The 21,635-nt window shown below is 41.4% G+C and overlaps 1 protein-coding gene across 6 annotated transcripts; it reads right to left on the bottom strand.

Annotated features, from left to right (window-relative positions):
* Nucleotides 1-94: 94 nt before the first annotated feature.
* ints6l (integrator complex subunit 6 like) lies at nucleotides 95-20,881 on the bottom strand. Of its 6 annotated transcripts, XM_084041942.1 has the most exons (19): nucleotides 20,586-20,881; nucleotides 20,391-20,468; nucleotides 16,607-16,756; nucleotides 15,075-15,164; nucleotides 14,075-14,258; nucleotides 13,064-13,192; nucleotides 12,365-12,528; nucleotides 11,902-12,054; nucleotides 11,020-11,167; nucleotides 10,587-10,681; nucleotides 10,255-10,365; nucleotides 8,879-9,094; nucleotides 8,116-8,242; nucleotides 7,656-7,798; nucleotides 6,871-7,090; nucleotides 4,291-4,668; nucleotides 3,702-3,795; nucleotides 2,340-2,464; nucleotides 95-897 (listed from the first exon to the last, which is right to left on the bottom strand). In XM_084041942.1, the coding sequence occupies exons 1-18, from the start codon at nucleotides 20,694-20,696 to the stop codon at nucleotides 2,368-2,370; spliced, it is 2,688 nt and encodes an 895-aa protein (XP_083898068.1). In that variant the 5' UTR covers nucleotides 20,697-20,881; the 3' UTR covers nucleotides 95-897; nucleotides 2,340-2,367. The 6 variants fall into 6 exon arrangements, 5 of the variants coding, with proteins under 5 accessions (XP_083898068.1, XP_083898067.1, XP_083898069.1 ...); XR_014599574.1 differs by lacking the exon at nucleotides 3,702-3,795; XM_084041941.1 differs by having other exon boundaries at nucleotides 95-2,464.
* Between the last annotated feature and the right edge of the window lie 754 nt (nucleotides 20,882-21,635).

Genomic DNA, 21,635 nt, shown 5'->3' with positions numbered 1-21,635 from the left:
TATTATAGGGGTATGAAAATAGGACAAGAGTACCTTAATGATTAAAACATCCAACCCAAGACCCAAACTTAAAACGCTCTTGTATTTACTGTAAAAATGCCATATGATGAGAGAACTAAAAACAAACCCTTTCCAACATTACACAAATGGATTTACAACTGGCCCATGACTTTGATATGCTTAGTTACAGATAATTAGATCTGTTGTTTGGGCAGGTGTAAGTGTAATAAGTGGAATCCACAACACAATAATCACCAGTCTACCAACCTGTTTATTATCTTTTGTTAAACAGTTTCATAAAACTTTCCATTATATATATATAATATATCTATATAACAGTTTACAAAAATGAACTTTATACATTTCTTTCAAAATATTTGTATGTTCTCAAATAAACAGTTTGACAAAAATATTCTCTATTCTTTATGAACATTAAAAATTAGTGTACATCTTTCAGTAAAAAACAAAACGAAAAGGATTGACGTGATTGTGTGTTTCTCTGTTGATGTAAAAATGCAGCAGAAGGCAGATGAGCAGCTGTGTCAGTTGGAGAACAGGTGACTGTTAATGCCTGATTTATACTTAGTTGTCGCACAACAAAAACAGCTGATCTACACGCTCAAAACCTGTTGAAGCGCAACGTGTTCTGAGCTTGTAGATCAGCTATTTTCAGTGCGCAACACTGGCGAGCAACTAAGTATAAATCACCCATAACTGTTGAGACAGATGTTAATGGAACGCTGCACTGCTGGGAAGGAATCAATGGAGTGACTGTTACACTATGGAGTGTGTGTAGTGGAGAGAGTGGGGTCATGCCAGCCTCCAACGTCCTTAGATTGAACCCAACAGCTGCCATCTTCACAGTCATATTGTACACATTTACTGTTGCTATGTTATCTGTTGACAGACAAGAGTGTATATTAAGAATCAATAACCTACAAAGTACAATTATTGTACTTTGTATAAAGGTTTATTATTTCAGAGGGGACACAAGCCGTTGCCTACTGTAGGTTGGTGTGGTATTTGGTGTTGTTATGGTCTTTAGTACACAGACGTAACACTGGCGTTTTCACACCAGGACCCTTTAATTAAGCCCTTGAAGTGGACGCAGACCACGACTCAGCAATTCTTCACACATATGTGAATACTTGTCCGAATTGTGGTTCGCTTAACCTGTGAACACAAAGCGATCCAGGTTCACCTCGCCCTTTGCCATTGTATTGTACCCCTCTTGGCTTGGCGTAGAGTCTACGGATTGCCTGCTGTGCCAACCCTAAAAATGATCCGAAAAAAGGACAGAGGCCCCATCAGAGCTGAACCGAGTCCTCTTTCAAATAAAGTGACAATGTGAATGCAAAAAGAACTCAGTCCCTTTTCTGTTGGTCCACTTCTTGGTCCACTTGAAGAGGTTTGTTTAAAAAGGACAATGTATGTGAAAAGAACATCATGTAGGCCAGATTTCTCATGTAAACCACAGATTCACACAATAGCCATGCTACTTATAGCAATTACAGTATGTTTACAACTCTCCATTACAATAATACCTCATTATCAGACCAGCTGAACAAAGATTCTATTAATGCATAGCTGTGTGGCATTTCTCCTGGAATAATTATGTTAAAGCTGCACTCCGCAACTTATTTGACTGAATAAAAGGTTATTTTAACCAATCTGTATGGTACAGTATGTTAATAGAACATTACTAGTACATCTACAGTGGTTGAAGGTGGTCTCCCTACACTGCCATTGAGTAATTTAAACCTACTGGTTGACAAGTAGTACTGCCTGAAGTTGCCCGGGCCAAGCAGGGATCCCTTATCGGCAGAGCAGCAGATCTCTCGTGGTCTATCGTGCAGGAGACCAGGGTTCGAATCCCAGTATAGGACATGAAAAAAATTACGGACTGCAGCTTTAATAGTTGTTGCAACAGAGGCTTTATGAGGATCTGCTTGCTTGTATGTACCTGCTGTATGGAGTGTTTGTGTTGTGAGCGAAAGGTGCAAGAATGCAAAGACAGCAACCACGTTTTTGTCGCATTCCTAAGCCAATAATATGATGACCAGCGGCCCGATAGGCAGCGGTTCCGGTACGGGACACAAAGGAGACTCTTTGTGTCTCCTACCGGAACCCACTGCTCGTCATCAAATTATTGTCTTAGGCATGCGACAAAAACGAAAACAATCTCCATTTTTGGGGGTGAACTATCCCTTTAACCTCTCCACCTCCAACAGGAAGTAATGTAACAGCACATGGACAGCAGGGCCATCCACCATCTGGGCATTGAGATTTTATCCATTCAAGGCCAAATAAACAAACAGAAGCCACGCTACCTTCTGTACCTTTCTGACAGTCTTTTTTTTGTCTTCACTATCTGCCGTGGTCATAGTTCGACGTCGACGGCTGCTGGAACTCCATTTCTACCAGGGCTCTCTCCAGCTGATGGATCAGATTCCGTTTCTTGAACCTGGGAGGGGATCCAGGGAATGAGAGAGAGAGGAGAAATTAGACTGGAGATTCGTAATGCATTATGAAAACTATGAATGTGTGTCCATGACTGGGTTTTGCCTGATTTATACTTGGTTGCGTGCTGTGTCGCCCACTGAAAATAACATATCAACAAGCTCACAATGCGTCACAATGCGACGCGTTGTGAGCTTGTCGATATGCTGTTTTCAGTGCGTGACACAGCACGCAACTAACTATTAAACACGCTATAATGGCTGCACTAAATCTACAATCAAACTACACTGCAATCAGAGAACTGCTGAAATGATACGATTAGAACCGAATCGGATGGGTGCCGGATTCAAAAAATATATAGTGAAATTGAAACAGCACAATCAGCACAACAAGCACATTAAAAGGATTTTCACTCCATGTGATTATGTTAATGGTGATCAATGCTGATCAATAGCTCTGGTACTGAGAGAAAGTAAGACATGGAGACTAATAGCAGCACAGCCTCCCTGTCTAATCTTTTGCTGTTAATAGTAAGTCACTGTGTGTGCAGTTTGTGAAAGAACCCACGCAAATCACAATGTGGCATAAGGGGCCGAAGCTTCACTATAATGGAAACATGTCAACTGATGATGTACATTGACTTTGGCCAAATGGAAACAGCAAAATACTTCATAAAAAAGTGCTTCACAATAACAAGGCTGGTGTAACTAAGAGATTCACTGAAAAATAAGCAATTTTTCTGTCATATGGTCCGGACATTACGAATATAACAGCGCAGACAGAAAAATTAATGTTGTGTGGACCGCCAGAGGCTTCTGTCCGCGACTATGAATTGGACTAGGGCAACAACTATCGATTACCTTCTTAGCAATTATTCTATTACTTTTTTGATTTTAATATAATCAAGAGGCACATGTTGTTTAGCATATATATATACATATACAGTATGTATATAATGTTTTTTTTTAATACATCAACTTTAACACTTCAAAACTTTCACTTGTAAATAGACTGTTCACGCTCCATTCAGACAGCATGGCAGAAAACCTGTTACACTTTGTTATAAGACATTTAAACAAATCCTTATGGCCAGGAGTGTTGACTGCTAAGACCTGATTTCTACTATGTTGTACTGATGGTGCCGTGCTGAAAATAGCCGATCCACAAGCTCACAACCCATCGCAGAAGCGATGGGCTACGTTGGTAGCTAGTAGATCGGCTCTTTTTGTTGTGACTCATACCTTGCAGCTTCTTTGATAGCATGGTAGATGAAATACTTTTGGACGTGAACGGACCCTTTCACCTCATCCAGTAACCTCAATATTGCTTCATAGTCTGGGAAAGAAAAGACATATAAACAACACTATACTAAGAGGCTTTACTGTATCTCAGAAAATTAGAACAGCAAACTGGAATGTCACCACTGTACAGTGAATCACAAATAATTATAATTTAGACTTTATTCAGTGATGTGGAACCATTACTCTATATATATCGCGGTCACTTGTTCTCATGTTTTTGTTACTTAGATTAGTTTTTTCTTGACCACAAGAATGTTATTTAGATCGCAAGCTGTTCAGACAGATGCTAGGTTCATTATTTACCTGGTATCCTAGTTTCTTTGAGGCACTACATTGTTCTCTCTGCACTCTACTTATGTTTTTGTTTTTACCAGAGTTCATGCTTACTCTATTTTTTCCAATCTCACACTTGTAAGTCGTTGTGGATAAGAGTGTCTACTAAATGCCAACATTGTCAATTGCACTATACTCAGCTAATTCACTGGATATCAAGCGATGGACAAACAGGCTACCCAATTCCTCTACTTACTGCGGCCTGGTTTGCGAACCTCCTTGATGACCCGTGTCCGTAGCTCTGCCTGGCAGCCGTCTAACGGGGGGATCCAGGTGGTCTCCGTCAGTTCCTGGTCATATCCAAAACCCTCTAAAGTCTCGCACTCTGGACTCAGTGCTTCACAGTTCTGTTTATCCTCTTCCGCGGGCTGATCGTCAACACCATCCACGACCAGCCTGTCCTCCATGGCACAGTTGTCCTCTACGCGGTCAGCTGTAGCCGGCCCAGACCTGTCTTCCAGGCTCCCTGCCACAGTGTCCTCCTCCCCCGTGGGCCAGCTGTCCCCCGACTCTGCTCCAAGACCCCCCTCGCCGTTACTCTCTGTGACCACCACACTGTTGTTGTTGTCCACTCCTGCAGGATAAGAAAGATAAGGAGCGCTTCTTACTAAGTGTTTAAGTTCTGGAGCATATATTTCCATTTTTAAATATATACTAGTTATGTAGTATGTACTAGTAACTAGAGCATAGCGTCAGTTCTGGCAGGACATCATAGTCAAGACTTGCCTCACCCTCATCAGCTGGTGGTCAGCTAATTCCGGCCAAGCCCACCCCCTACTCATCAGCTGGCACTCAGCTGTTACTCTGTCATTGGCAATTCATGTTATGGGGCGCTCTTTATAACCGTTTCATCTTGCTTTTACTGCTGCCGCAGCATACGCATGCCCCCCCGCAAGCTCTCGCTAAACCCACCTCCAACCTCCATCCCAGCTCCTCCTTTTATGCTCGTCTGATATTATTAATGTCATTGTCTGATGTCATTGTTGGCTGTGTTATCTGCATTCCCTGCAGGGAGATCCCAGAACAGAACCATGCCAACAAAACATAACTGCTTGAATAGTGCGATTAAATCACTGTTTTAATGCAATGAAAATGATTTATTTGGACGAAAGTGCCCCTGACAGAGCTAGTGACATGTTGGTCAGCTGGGAGGTCAGTGCCACCTTCCCACAACCCTCCACTGTAGATAAAATGACAAACATAAACCTGCACCCACATGAAGCCTCATTAAAACCACAAAGACATAACAGAAGTACTCCAGTTTATTTGAACCTCCTCTCCTACTGTTTTTTCATCCCAAGCCATCACAAATTGAGTTTACCAACGGGACCTGCAGGGGTAATTGTTAAATAATTACAGGGTATAATAATGTATGGGAGGTCTGAGAATAAACAGGTAACAATTTTAATTCATTAGGAACTTAACTATAAACTAACTATGCATTAACTATTTGTTTTATCCCATGATAGTAATAATAAAATAATGACTGTAGTAATGTAGTAGTTATGAACAACTAAACAAGAGGCATATGTATTAATAATAGGGTAACAGGTTTGTAAAAATTAGGAACTTCTATAAATTAAATATAGGGTACACTAGTATTGAAATTACAGTGGAACAAAACAAATTACTTGAACTAAGCAACTTGCTTATTTCCTTTTCTATAATTGCAGCATGCTTCCTCGATGCAGCAATAATAGAGAAATTCAGGAAATAGATGCAACTGGTCTTCAATGTACACAGTATCATACTATTATGAATACTGCAAATGCCTAGTAAAATGCTCTGCGCACTATGAACATTTTTCTACATATGCCAGTTATATAAATCATTGCAAAGGACTGACAATCACAACTGTGTACAGAACCGTAAGCCTAGTTCAGACCAAAGTCAACAAAACAGTTTTAAGCATTATTTATACTTTGTTGTACTGATGGTGTCGTGCTGAAAATAGCAGACCCACAGGTTCACAATGCATAGGAGATGCGATGTTAGCTGGTAGTTAGTAATTACCTCTTAAAGACTGTGTGCATGTATCCTTACTAACGGCTTGTGCAGAAACCTCATCCCTGCCGTACAAGGTCAGTCACAATCATTAAAGTTTTATCTAAACAATAAATTAAGCTTGCTGTTGTCAAGCATTCCCATGCAACACATCTCTCGTCATCACATGTGCTGAGTGTGAACCACTCCTCTTCAGATCTCCTAAATCCTTGGGCAGATAGGAGCGCTTTCCTAATAAATATATCTTAATATCACATTGACACTCCTGTACCTAAAAGCAGTATTAAGTTTCATCACTCTGAGAATTGAAGGGCACTTATGCTGGGTTAACAAGTCATTTTCAATGGAAGCCAGTGACATGAAGATACAAACTGACACCCGACGCTTGTCGCTGCGTGACGAGCTACAAAGAAATTGAGCTGGCTTGAACGTTTTTTAATCGCTCCAATGATGCAGTGAAATGTCTATCAATCATAGGTTGTTGTTTCACCATTTCCACTCCCCTTCCCTCTCCACACAATTCCTACTTGTAATGGGGGAAAAAATAATTCTTGCTATCACCCAGTTCTGTTAACCCAAGCCTTTATATTCTCGTTGTCCCCACACATGGACGCACACTTGATGACATCAACGAGCACTTTGAGCAACATTTCAATGAAGACTCAGCGACAGTGTCGTTGACCATGCTTGGCCGTTTTGTAACTTTTGTCGCTGCTAGATGTGAAGGCAGCATTAGGCAACATTTCCTACTCTGAGAGGCGGTCGGTCATACCTTTGTGCAGTGGGAGGGGCTTGATGAGACCTTGCTGTCCCTGAACGCTCTTCCCCAACACATGGTTGGTGTTCAAGGGTGGGGTCTGTGGCCGACGCAACAGCGGTGACATGCTCCGCCTTCTCTTCAACGCAGCACCCGAGTTGGAGTCACCCGAGTTCACCCGTTTCTTGTTCTGAGGACCCGCTACGAACTCGTCTGCCTCATCAATCATCATCCCCTGCAATGAACAAATGAACAATGACGGAATCAGATGACAGATAGATTTGATACTTACATTATATGTATTACATTTATTACATGCTTATTAACACACAAACACACACACACACACACACACACACACACACACACACACACACACACACACACACACACACACACACACACACACACACACACACACACACACACACACACACACACACACACACACACACACACACACAGTCAAATTGGAACGATGTGGACCATCCACATGGATTGGATATCAGACTTTTATTTTACCCCCATTTCTCCCCAATTTAGTCGTTATGGTTATGCCAATTGATTCCTCCCCACACACATGTGTGTTGTCAGTCACTGCTATTGTATCCCGTTACGTTACTCATCAACAAAACCCGGGCACCTAGGCTCCAAAGTAGCCTGACAGCACGTCACACAGGTTCGAGTCCCCATCCTGACGGCCTTTGCTGCATGTCACTCCCCATATCTCTCCCCATTTTCCTGTCAAACTAGTATCCTATCAATAAAAGGCACAAAAAGCCCCCAAAAAAGCCTCATACCTTCTTGTCCTGTTTGAAGGGATTTCCAAACGTGTGCAGGCGTTTGGGTTGGTCAGGGTCGATCTCTCTCAGAGGAGAAGGCATCATCTTCAGGTATTCCTGGTAGTTACCCATCTGAGCCACTGGGATGCTGTGCAGATAATCTGACACGCAGAACAATGGAGTTAGCATCCTTGCACAGCACACGACACACTGAAATATACTGCTACTCGCTAAAGGTCGTGTTTAACCACATGAACTCTAGCGTCCCTATTCTGTGGCGAACATGAGACAAAATAGCAGATGTACAAGCTCACAACACATTTCAATGTGATGCACTGTGAGTTTATATATTGTTCAAAGTATAAAATAGGTCAACCTCAAGTGGTTAACCTGTGTATTTAGGCTTAGGAGATTTTAATTACTTGATAACATAAGAGAACAATTCTGTAGGTTAACACAGGAGTTTTTAATTACTTACCTTCATCTTGACCCCTGATGAGTTTTTGGGTGGTCCGTAGCAGGTTGGAACGCATTCTTGTCACTTGATCCAGTAGATTCCTTCTTGGGATGTCGTAGGCGTTTCTGTACGCCTGAGCTTTCATGTCCTGTAGGATGACGGCTATGTTTACTAGGGGTGCATTAGTGCAACAGCTAATCATGTCACAGCCCTGCCATAGACCAAGAAAAAACACCTCAACAGTAAAAGAAAATAAACCTCGGGAAGGATCACCAAAAAGATACAATACTATTAACAGTACCTTTTTCATTTCAAGGACTACCAGTTCGATATGCATTAGTACACGGACCTCTGGGACCCCAATCTACAGTGAAAAATCCTCAGTGTTAATTTAACTCTGAGAGTGTACAAATGGAACAAAATGGATCCGTAATAGCCTGGATACCAGACGAATCTGCCATTGCAAAAAAAAATGCCCTCGGTAGATTAGGTCTGGACACTGCTCAGTTGTGATTGGATTCACTCCCTCCAAAGTAGTGAGGGACCAATCAGGGCCCAGTATGCAAATATGGGGAGGGTTTATCACCAGAGGCATTTTTTTAATTCACCCCTTGGAAATGCAGGTTCCACACAGAGATTCCAGACTAATATCTACGCAGTGATATTAGTCTGGCCATGCCAGGCTAGACCAGTAAGGGTCCATTTGGTGGTTCCAGACCAGACGTTGAGAACCAACGGTCTATACTGTACTACAAAACATCACTTCAGTGATGACCGCACTAACCTTGTTTAGAAGGGCTATCTGGAAGCCGGCGAACTCTTTGAGGTTGAAGTCGGCGAGGCGAAGAGGCACCTCCCCGCTGATTCCCTGCAGGAGCTGCTTGAAGTCGCGGCGGTGGGCCAGAGAGAGACTGTTGGAGTGGTTCTTCACCTTGATGCCCGTCTCCTGCGGAGCCTTCTTCCCCACGGACACAATTAGACGGTCGGACTCCATCTTAGCCTGGACACCCAGGAAGGAACGTGAAGGTTATTTCATCCATTAAGACCAGGGACGCATCTGTGTCATTTTAAGATTTCTTTGGGGTATTTTTTTGAAGAATCGCGAATATTTGTGTAAATCTTAGAATATATATATATTTGTAACTCAAATCTTTGCTTCTGGGGATTCTACTTAATGTCTTCTAAATCCTGTTCTAAAAACAGTTTAAAACAAATAATGTATGTTGCTATAATATCAGTGGTTCTCAAACTTTTTTCATGTCAACCCCCAAAATGATATGAATTTGGCCGTGGACCCCCATCTCAAAATATATGAGGCTTTTTTGTCTAGATGTTTTTGGGGGCTTATTATGCCTTTTATCGATAGGATACTAGTTTGACAGGAAAATGGGGAGAGAGATGGGGAGTGACATGCAGCAAGACCCCCAGAAGCAAAGGTTTGAGTTACAAATATTCGCTTTAAAAGTATATATATTCAAAGATTTGCACACATTTTCACGATTTTTCAAAAAATAGCAAAAATAGCAATGAATAAACAATCCAAAAATTAGTCTGGGAATGGCTCAGGTGGTAGAGCGGCCACTTGGACTTGAAAGCCTGGTTCTATCCTCCTGGATGTGTGTCGAAGTGTCCTTGAGCCTAACTGTTCCCGATGAGCAATACAGTAATGCACATTGTAAAGCGCTTTGGAGAAAGAGGCTAAATGCACCATTTACCATTTGTGTGTCTTTCGCATCAAACTATTCATATAGTTCTCATTCATACTTAATAATTTATTGATGACCGGATGTCACCTACACCTGCTTTTATATGGTCGCTGTCTGGCGGAAACCTTTATGTCCAAAATAATTTCTTTTTAGGAAATGCAAGTGGAAATGTAGTCACAAACAAACTCTTGTTAATACTTTTGATTGGCTAAATATTTATAAAACCCACAGACAGATTTTTTTTAAATTGCGCAAATGTACAATCACACAATGCATCGTCGTGATATTATATTAGAGTTTTTAGTGAAATGTTTTGCTACTTTTAGTATAAAATAGGGAATTCATTTATGAAAAATAAATACGTACAAAGATGCTACATGGAGTTTCTGCACGACAGAGACATTATGTTTATGGGAATTATGGGTGATATTCTTATGTTAGGTTGAGGATTGACCTGCTGGCTGAGCTTCTTCAGGTAGGATATGACAGTGTAACTCAGACCACAGTCCATGGTGTCTGCAATGAGGTTTGGAGTTCCCATCATCCTCAGAGCCTTCTTCAGAGGCTGTTAGAAAGAATACAGAAATACATACAGTACATGACGGTAGCGGTAACACGTGTGTGTGTGTGTGTGTGTGTGTGTGTGTGTGTGTGTGTGTGTGTGTGTGTGTGTGTGTGTGTGTGTGTGTGTGTGTGTGTGTGTGTGTGTGTGTGTGTGTGTGTGTGTGTGTGTGTGTGGGTGTGGGTGTGTGTGGGTGTGTGTGCATGTTTGGCTTAGTGCATTACCAAGAGGTAATAAGGAGGCATGGTCTTCAAGTAGATCTCAAAGGCTTGTCGCCACTTCAGGTTTGGTTTCAGTTTGTGCACTTTGAACAGGTCGTCTTGAGATGAAACAGAGAGAGACACAGAAAGAGAGACAAAGAGAAAGAGTGTCACTGTGACAGGCAACCAATTCCAGATCTGGAAGAATCCTGGATTTACATTCAAAAGTAAAGCAGAAGAGGGAAGGGTTTGATTCCCGACGGCTGCCTCACAGATTCACCGGGTGCTCCAGCAAACATAAGTGTATGCGGGCAGGAAAGCCAGGACTGTTTATAATGACCAATATATATTTGGCTAAAATAGCCGGCTGTTTTTGTCAAAGATATTTTTGTATAGGGTTTAAGAGGTTAACAGCAACAGAAGTTGCAACACAGCAGGGAAATGTGCAGGGAATCACCTGGAGTGTTCTTACCAAGCAGTGGGAGCAGGACGGGGTAGTTGTAAGGCATGACAAACAGGTTGACACAGGTGAGCGTGGTGCTGGCTTTAAGGTAACCGAAGGGTTGTCCCAGGTCACTGTGCTTCGCACTGCTGCTGACAAACACCTGCATGGAGACACCACAGAACATTTAACACAAATAACTGCAAGGCCACGTTGTCCTAAAATACACAACTGCAAAGTCACAAGAGACATGCACCGTTAGGGACATACTAACTCTGAGGCCAGTGCCCTTGGGCAAGGCAGTGCTGGACCCTGCCCGCTGCTCCTAATAGTTAGGATGGGTCAAATGCAGAGGACCAACAATAAACAATAACTTAACTTATGGTTTTAAACTGATGTAACCTTTTGTAGATCTTAGCAAACCTGTATATCCAGGTTTCCTAATCGAGTATTGTTACACACATCTTCCCACTTTGCTTAGCTAGCAACCTAATTAACCCATTCAATCCGGGAACGCATCTGTGTCCTTTTAGATTTGAGCTATAACCATTATTCTATACTTTGGCTATTCAAAAATCGTGAAAATGTGTGCAAATCTTTTAATATACATTTTTTAACATGAACATTTGTAACTCAAATATTGCTTTTGGGGGGTCCCTGGAACAAAATATTTTGCGAATGTTAGCTTTAAAATATATATATTCAAAGATTTGCACAAATCTTCACGATAAAAAAAAAAGAAGCAGATCTACGAGTGCCGCGCTATGAGCTTGCATATCTGCTATTTTTTGAATAGCCAAAGAAGTCTAAAATGACAGAGATCCGTTCCCGGATTGAATGGGTTAAGACGTCTCCTAAGGACAACACAGCCGATGGCACAAACAAGCGTTTTCCTACCTGCCAGCACATGTGTGGAGACTTCCTCTCCAGAATGTACTGGGTCAGAGGCGACGGCTCCAACTCGTACTTATCAAAGGGCAGCTTGTCAATCACCATGGGCTCACAATCCACACAGGAGAAACGCACCACAGGATGGGCAGAACGAGGAGGCTAGAGCCACAGTGGGGAGAGAATTTAATAAACACACGCACACAGTAAAATATATTTTAAAATCTTTTACAGTTGTAAAAGGTCTACTATGCAGTGTCTTATGTTTTATTGTATATAATAGTGATTAACTCAAATACACTTGTGTAATGTAAATTCTGTTCAAATGTTTGAATTATATTTAAGAAATAATGCCACTTAGGATAATACAATTCTACAACCAAAACTGCTATATACAGCAGTTATTCCATTGCACTTCCTACCATAATTAGCATTTGATTCTATGAGACATTATTATCTGCTGCCAACTCACCAGCGTAGGAGAGTTCTGGTCTGGCCAAAAAGACTCAGGAATGGGCCAGTGTCCAACCGGGACGCCTGTCTTTGGGTTTGGTCGTACATAGATGAGCTTGTGACAACTGTGCCAGGGCTGGGGGCTAAATGACGACACAGGACGACTTGACTCCACCGAGCCATCTGCAGAACAAAACAACCCAAATACTGACTCTTACTCACAGAGTCATCTGTAGAACAAAACAACCCAAATACTTTCTGACTCACTGAGTCTGACTCACTAACTCCACTGTAGCCAAAAACAACCCAAAAACTGAACCTGACTCACTGAGTCATCTGTAGAACAAAACAACACAAATACTGAATCTGACTCACTGAGTCATCTGTAGAACAAAACAACGCAAATTCTGAATCTGACACACTGAGTCATCTGTAGAACAAAACAATGCAAATACTGAATCTGACACACTGAGTCATCTGTAGAACAAAACAATACAAATACTGAATCTGACTCACTGAGTCATCTGTAGAACAAAACAACGCAAATACTAACTCTGACTCAGACAGTAGTCAGAATGTGTGATGCTCATAAATCTGTGACTCTGTTAAAGAGTCATATCAGCTCAAATTTCTACCACATTTTCTCAGCACCTTTTTTGTTTCTACTCGTGTTTTAAGATCACGGTTCTTTTAATTCCTCAGAAGGTAAGGAACTTACCTTCCGCTACCAGAGGCGGATCCGGCCCCGTCTTCTCAAAGTTAACGACGACTCCGCTGAGAACCTTCTGGACCAGAGACTCCAGACACTGGTTCAGCATCCTCTGCGTCCGCACACAATACGACCGCCCTGACAAACACAGAGTTCATTAATTAATTTTGTCTATTTGAAATTCAGCTTTCAGCTTTGCCCAGCTGATTGCTGCCCTCGTGTTCAGACTTGAGAGCAAACGGGGAGCAGTTAGGGGTTAAGTGTCTTGCTCAGGGACAGCTCGACACATTGCCGGGGCTCAAACCTGGGACCTTATGTTATCCAAGGTGTCCTCTCTACCCATTCAGCTATCTGTATCTCTCTATTTACTACTGTTTACAAACAGCAGAACAGGTCTACTAGCTAAGTTATGCCAATAGTCATGGCACAACATAATTCAGCAACTCACTAGTTACAATACAAACTAATATGTAGTTACTAAGCCTCAAGCAGGGACTCTGAAGTTAACGTTCAGCTGGTGCTACCCTGTGTTTTCTTCACTTTATCCATCTTATCTTAACCCTTTAAGACTGGGAACACATCTGCATCATTTTAGATTTATTTGGCTATTCAAAAATAGCAGATATACAAGCACGAGTGCCGCGCTATAAGCTCATAGAAATCTTATAGAAAGCTTATATAAATCTTGACATTTTTTGGGGCCTTTGGAACAACATATTTTGAGATGAGGGTCCACGGCCAAATACATATCATTTTGGGGGTCCTTGACATGGAAAAGTTGGAGCTCCACTGATATAGCCACATAAGTTTTTTTTCCAAAAAATGATTTAGAATACATTTGTAGAATATATATTATATATTCAAAGATTTGCACAAATTTTCACGATTTTTCAAAAATAGCAGAACTACAGAGTGCCGCGCTATGAGCTTGTATATCTGCCATTTTTGAATAGCCAAAGAAATCTAAAGTGACACAGATGCGTTCCCGGATTGAATGGGTTAAGGGTGGTGCAGCGTTACCTCCTGTGACTTCACACATCTGGGTGATGGCGGACTCATCGGTGGGCACACTGCCAAGCTGATCGCTGTCTGGCGTGGAGGCTCCTGGGAGCCGCAGTACCAGGGCGAAGAGACGCTGGTCCCAACGGAAGGGCTCTTTGGTGAGCTCACTGCCCGGCAGTGGAGAGTTGAGGGGCAGGTGCAGCTACACAAGGACAGAGAGATTTATGTTTTATGGTCTTGTTTGTTGATATATGGTTGCCGTTGGAAATCTTTCAACTTTTTATGTTTAAATTAATGTTCTACTTCGTCGTACATTCGTCGTAAATTTCACTATTTTTTAAAAAACTATTTTAAGGAGTAAGTGAAAACGGTTTCATTCTGTCAGGGTTTTAGAAATAGTTGACCAATGAAAAGTATTAACAAGAACTTGAACTAGAAGTGCTCTGCTGTATGTCATGTCATGTTATGCTAGGTCTATGCAGTGGTGTAAAGTAACTAAGTACATTTACTCAAGTACTGTACTTGAGCACAGTTTTGAGGTATTTTTTACTTTACTTTTACTTTTACTTCTACTCCACTACATCTCAGATGCAAATACTGTACTTTTACTCCACTACAATTATTTGAAAACTTGAGTTACTAGTTACTTTGTAGATTTTGATTATTATTACAAAACGTACACTAACCACTTCAGCCCTATATATATTTTGAAAATAGCCGATCTACAAGCAATGTAGATCGGCATCGGCATGCATCGGCATTGTGAGCTTATAGATCTGCTATTTTCAAAAGTTTTGGAAAAGTTGTGAAATGGGACATTCTGCATAATGAGTACTTTCTACTTTTGGTACTTTCAGTACATTTTTATACCAATACTTTTGTACTTTTACTCAAGTACATTTTGAATTCCAGACTTTTACTTGGAACAGTATTTATACATTGCAGTATTGATACTTATCCTTCAGTAAAACAAATATGAGTACTTTTCCCACCACTGTGCCGTATTCACTGCTCTCACCTCATCTGGGACACCAGAGGTGTGTGTTAGCTTGTTGCCGTCGGTGATGGTGATGATGACAGACGGTTCTAAGAAGAAAGGGTTTCGGCCCTGAGGGGAGACAGACAGTAAGGTTCATCTGTTACAAACAAGCTCAGACGAACCTTCACACTCGCTCCATTCCAACACCAACAGGTTGATCTGCTGTCTCTGTGTTCTGAAACCATTCTCACCTCATCTCACTTGTAGATTGCTCTGTACAGCACCTGACTCAGTGCTCCCTCTGGAGCCGACGTGCTGTTGTTTGCGCAACAGTTCTTTCTTTCTTTTCTTTTTTTACCAATTTCTCTCTTTTTTTAACTTTTCCTTTTTTCCCTACACGACTCCTAACCGCTTGGCCATTCTTGGCATATGGTTTGCGGGCCTTTTAGTTTTTTATGGATTATCTTAATGTACTTCTAATGCCCTGTATCTGTACCTGTAACTTAAACTGCTGTGCCATCTCTGGCACCTGAATTTTGTGAATTTATAGATTCTTTTATCCATCAAAAAGTATTTGTGTTAATGTTTTTCCTTATAAGTTGAAATATTATCCAATAGAAAGTTACATTTTTCGAATTGATTTCACTTTTTACATGCTAATCGGATGGCTAAGACACTCCAAATAAGGAAGAGCTCTCCCTTAATTTCTGTGTTGTGTTCTTCAAAGGAATAGTGTCTTGGATATAAAATAAAATCTTTTACCTTCATTATTCAGAGTTAATTAGTCAGGATGAATAAAGAGCACTTCATTTTCCATCAGCCAAAACCCTTTGCCCACAATATGGCTGCATCAGTAATCATAAATAAGTCACACATTCATGTGCTGTCCTAAATTATGGGCTGCAGCTACTGATTTTAAAGGTTCTTTCTTGGTCTGGTCTGGCAGCAGTGAGCTGTTAAGCGTTATAAAAAAACATTCCATCCTCTGGCCTGTAGGGGTCACCCTTGTTTCACAAAACAATCCTGCTGAAAAGGCTCCATACTCCATACATGGTTATGGAACATAACATTTAGCTGATATCATTACCACTGGGAGAACACTTTGTTTTGGACTTAGTCAGCATGCTTAACACCTCTGGCCAACAGACATCATGGGGTATTTGTGTCTTATACCTAGGGGTGCAACAGTTAATCGAACTAATCGATTTAATTGATTATGAACAATTAGAAATCAATAATATGTATACATGTATGACATGCCCATACCTTTTGACATACATGTCAAATCATTTGTTAAAATAATAATCTACAAGCTCACAACACATCCTGACACGTGGTTGTATAACTCCTATTTTCAAGCTATTTTTGCATAACACCATCGTGCAACGGAATATAAAATAATGCTTAAGTGGTTAATCGATAAACATATCTACATATTTTAATATAAAAACATGCATCTCATTTATTCGATTAATTGAAAAAGTAATCGATAGACTAATCGTCAAGAAAACAATCGATGTTTGCAGCCATACAGGGAAGAATTGCATCATGATGGTATTTGTGTCTAATACCTGTCCATAGTTGTCGATGCCTGAGACCAGTCTGTTGAGGTTAAGAAGGTCAAAGGCGGTGCGGAGGGCATGACCCAGCGTAGTCAAACCAGATGCCTGCAGGTTCTTCAGCTCACTCATGAAGGTAGCATGGTTCTCCTTCCAACCTGCCTGAAAAACACACACACAAACACACACACACACACACACACACACACACACACACACACACACACACACACACACACACACACACACACACACACACACACACACACACACACACACACACACACACACACACACACACACACACACACACACACACTGTAGTAGACATAAACACACGCTAATATAAACATTCAGAAACACACACAGTATTAACCACTTATATGCAAGCGTCCCTATACTGGGCATGTGATAATAAGCAAACATCCGGCATAAATAGCAGCATTGTACTTGTGAGCTTGTATCTTATATCTCACAAAGAGATTTGGTGTTGAGGGGAAAAAGGAGTGACTCAAGGACAGAGCCCGGGATGACCCCAGCCAAGCGGTTAAACTACACAACACAAAAGAGTGCACATTGACTCATACATTACATGTCTATTACATGAACATTACTCCACATAAGGACTTGATGTCATCTTTAGTCAACATATGACTTCTCTGTGAGGTTATTAGTGCAGGGCAGGTCCAGCTCAAGACAGAAAATAGGTCATATTGTTTCAGAATAAAAACATGAGTTTCCCACTTAAGAGGAGAGTGGTATTTCCATGGGCCGGGATGGCGGATGTGAGGTCAAGTACCTTACTGCTTCAGCTTTATGCTTAACCTGCAGGCTTACCAGCCTGATGGCACAATGGAGAGAGAGAGAGAGAGAGAGAGAGAGAGAGAGAGAGAGAGAGAGAGAGAGAGAGAGAGAGAGAGAGAGAGAGAGAGAGAGAGAGAAATAGAATAAAAGATAGAGATAGCCAAACTAGAAAAGGGGACATAAAAAAGATCGGAAGTGGCGCTGCAGCAGTGGTAGGATTTGCCAATGGGTCAACTTAACTTTAAGTTCATCATGGCTCATCAACATCACTCCAAGAGACTGTAATACATGGGACATTGACTGAACAGTTTACAAGTCCTGCATGCAACATTACTACACTTATGAGATGAGACTATGGTAAACAATACACTGTGTTCAAGTTAATTGAGGACAAATCCCTCATAGAAGTCATAGGCCTGGGCAGGCCTCACACTCGGTAACTCAGTTTTTCTCAGTATTTTTTTCCCCCTGCCAACGTTCTTTCCACCACAAAGCATCAACAATGTATTGCCCGAACACAATCGGCTGTGTTCACGGGTGGGAAGCCGGCAGGGAAAGGCGTTCTCTGTCACTGTGCTAAGTAACAGAGAACTGTTCCGTGGGGAGCAGAACTGGCAGGACTAGCGTGTTCCTTCCTCCACAAGTTTTACGACCGCTCAGTAAAACACCTCAATGACAGGTGAAAAAAAGCATCTGGCTGATCCATGTGTAATGTGTATCAGAGGACAAGTGGTTGTCTACACCATCCCCAAGACCAACCATTAGGTTTGGCAATTGGCAGTGACAGAAACAGAACTATACAAATATGGGGGAATGACTGGTGTTGTGTGTGTGTGCGTGTGTGCGTGTGCGTATGCGTGTGTAGCACTGAGCCCAGGTACAGCATGCTACTATAAAGAGGAGAGCGCAATTAGACAATGAGAAATACCTGCCGATCCATTAACCCTGGGACTGCTACCATGAGTCATTCTCCGCCCATCTCTACCCACAGCAATCTTAATTGAATGACAGTTCACAGAAAATGCTAATAAACAGCTTAAATGTGGGATATGTGAAGAATCAGCTTCCTCTGTCCCTGTCTGCGTTCAATTTGAGATCTATTGGTCAACCCACTGAGGAGAAGAATGGAGGAGGGCATTTCCGTCCACAGCCGTCTTAATTGAGTGAGAGTTCAAAGAAATGCAAATAAACAGCTTAAATTTGGGGAAAGTGACAAATCGGCTTGCCTACATGCCAATGATAAATGCACGACGTGCGCAAGTTCAGAGGACAGAAGGACAGAGAGTTTTCCTCATTTTCTAGTATGATGATGATTTTAAATAGTGTGATGATTAAGATAGTAGGATTATAGCAGGATAGTAGGAACTAGGAAGTAGCATTGAATGTGTAGGTTCCAGCAATTACTGAACCAAAACAGTAGTAGATGCAGTGATCAAAATAAACAGATTCTTCTTTTCTCAAACTAATCCTCTGTTCAGAGTTGGACAGACTAAAGTTAATTTTGTTCATTTAATAATAGTTAATTTAATTTAGTTTGTTCATGTCTCTACTGAGCATAACACATTCAGTAACTGCACAAGATGAGTATACTGTCCTTTTGTGTTGTGATGATACATTTAATCTGACATACATTAGTGAATGAAAGAATAATTGTACTTTTTTTTACTTTTTACAATATATTTTCTGCAAAAACATATGTTCAGAGTAAATGCAACTGCAAGCATTAATGTAAATGCATGCAGCATGACATTGACTCATAAATGTTAAACACAGTATTACTTTCACTTCTGCGATGTGATGCCTTCAAACAAATAAGTAGAAAGAATTGAAGTGCATGTGAATTGAAGTATAATATAAGTACATGATAGTAAATGAGTAATTCCCCATGGCTTCAAGAGGTCTACTCCATACACTCCATACAACAGCAATCCACTTGCATATATCCACTTCAGCTCTATTTTATACTTTGCTTCCTAAAATAGCCAATCTACAAGTTCACAACACATGTATGGTGATGCGTTGTGAGCTTCAGCTTGTACATTAGCTATTTTTGAAAATGGTGTGGTGACAAACAATTTGGGCAATTTTCACCTACAATGACATGACTAAAAGGGTGACAGTGGTTAGAGAACTGGTTGGTTGTTTAGCAAGCCTAAGAGTTTTTGTGGTACAGTAGCCAGGGATTTTCATAGGATCAAAGAGACATAATGGGAGCATGATATAGTAATGGCCTGCAGATGTAGAGGGATATGTGACAAGTCATAAACATCTCAATGGCCTGAGTTATGGACAACCTGCTTGACATGAAGCCACTGAAAATAATATAGCAATAATGCACACACAGTGTGTGTGTGTGTGTGTGTGTGTGTGTGTGTGTGTGTGTGTGTGAGTGAGAGAGAGACTGTGTGTGCTTCCTGCACAGGACAGAAACCAGATGATATCACTATTTCAACTGATTAATCATGTGATTCATGTTAAGTGAACTATATAGGAATTATATGACATGTTTATCAACTTTCTTTCAGTTCCAGATTTGGGCCAATCAAAGGCAATGCATGGAGGTCAGCCATAGAGCGGATGTAAGGGGAGGTGGCGTGGGAAATGAGGGGCAGGCAACTTGACCAATCACAACGGCAAGGGGAGGCGCGTGGGGATGAGAGGCAGGTGACTTGACCAATCAAAACCACGTTATGTTGAAAAAACGACAGAGATAAAAGGGAAACGGTGACGTCATAAAAGATAATAAATCTCTCCGCCTCCATCTCGACGCTGGAGCTCTTTTCGACACAAAAGCAAAATGTCCGCTGACGGTGACGGTCACGGCGGCGCCGCTCCGGCTCTGCGGCTTATTAAGATGACTTTATTACAAAATAAATCCGTTTTTCGCCACCGTGGAGCCCCGGCTACAAAGCAGAGGGACAGTAAAGTCTCACCGACAGAGAAAAATGTCGTCGACTTGGTCCAAATAAAAATGTTTATGACAGTTTTTTACCTTCACTCCGTATGGCGGATCATCGAACGTTACGAGCATGTACCTGTCGCCTCTACTAGCCGGGTCTCGGCCACGCAGCTGTCAAAAGAAAAAACCAAACAAATACAGAATTAAAAACCGATTTTTTTTTTAATCCAAGGGACCTCTCCATCTATATTTGCAAAATTATTCCGGGTAAAATGAATCCTTCTTTACCTTCATAAAGACCTCAACCGCGCCTTTAGCAATGTCCAGAAACGTCGTACCCAAATAAGTGCGCTGGTTCATAGACGCGGACGTGTCTAACAGGAAAAGTAGAATAGGCATTTTTTTTTATGTTGAGTTTAACTTGCTTTTAAATGCTTTCTAAAATACCTATTCATCGACATATGAGCTATACGTGCGGCCAGGGCGTGCACACATGTGTGTATATTATTTTTTGTTATAATAATCACTATCAGACCCCCCTCCCCTTCAGAAAGAGGGTCTTTGCTATGCCTGTGTCTGTCTACTCTGTGCCACTGCTCTGCTCAACCTCCTGTTCCACTGCTCACACACTCCGGCAGAAAGAAACGCCTACATAAGAGGACGTTTTGGCCTCGAACAGGATCTGTAAGGCAGCGCTTCCTACAGCCATGGCTCATCTTCTGTCACGACCGTCATGGCGAAACTTCAACCTGGTGTTTGCACTTTCTCCCTGTTTGGCCTGCACATCTACATAAACGTTCAGATTTCAAATATAAAGTGTTTACCCCATGGCCACGGATGTTACAATTATGTACGGGCCCTCAGAAGTACCCGTATCTTCCGTATTGTTCAATAAAAAGCATTTTAATCCGATTGGTGGCCATTTTCTCATAGAGTTATAATGTATCAGAGTGCAATACACCTCCAAACCAATAGGGTTGCGTTGGCGAAAAAACAGAGAAAATGGCCACCAATCGGATTAAAATGCTTTTTATTGAACAATACAGAATATACGGGTACTTCTGACGGCCCGAACATAATTGCAACATCCGTGGCCATGGTGTAATTAATTTAAATTTGAAATATGAACGTTTATGTAAATGCACGAAAGTTTCGTTTCGTCATGACTGTCATATACTATATGACAGGCATGTTTCAGGGCTACACTTCCTATAACTATGTTGTTCACTTTCACTTTATTTAAAAAATATATCAGGTTTGCTTGAGTGCTTCATCCTCATTACGACAGTGTATTGTATAATATAAGCATTTCCCACGTATTGACTGTGTAGGTTGTTC

Source organism: Gymnoscopelus microlampas, assembly GCF_963454915.1.
Source record: "Gymnoscopelus microlampas genome assembly, chromosome: 18".
NCBI lineage: Eukaryota > Metazoa > Chordata > Actinopteri > Myctophiformes > Myctophidae > Gymnoscopelus > Gymnoscopelus microlampas.
The sequence above is the reverse complement of the archived record's forward strand: the minus strand, read 5'-3'. Positions and strand labels throughout refer to the sequence as shown.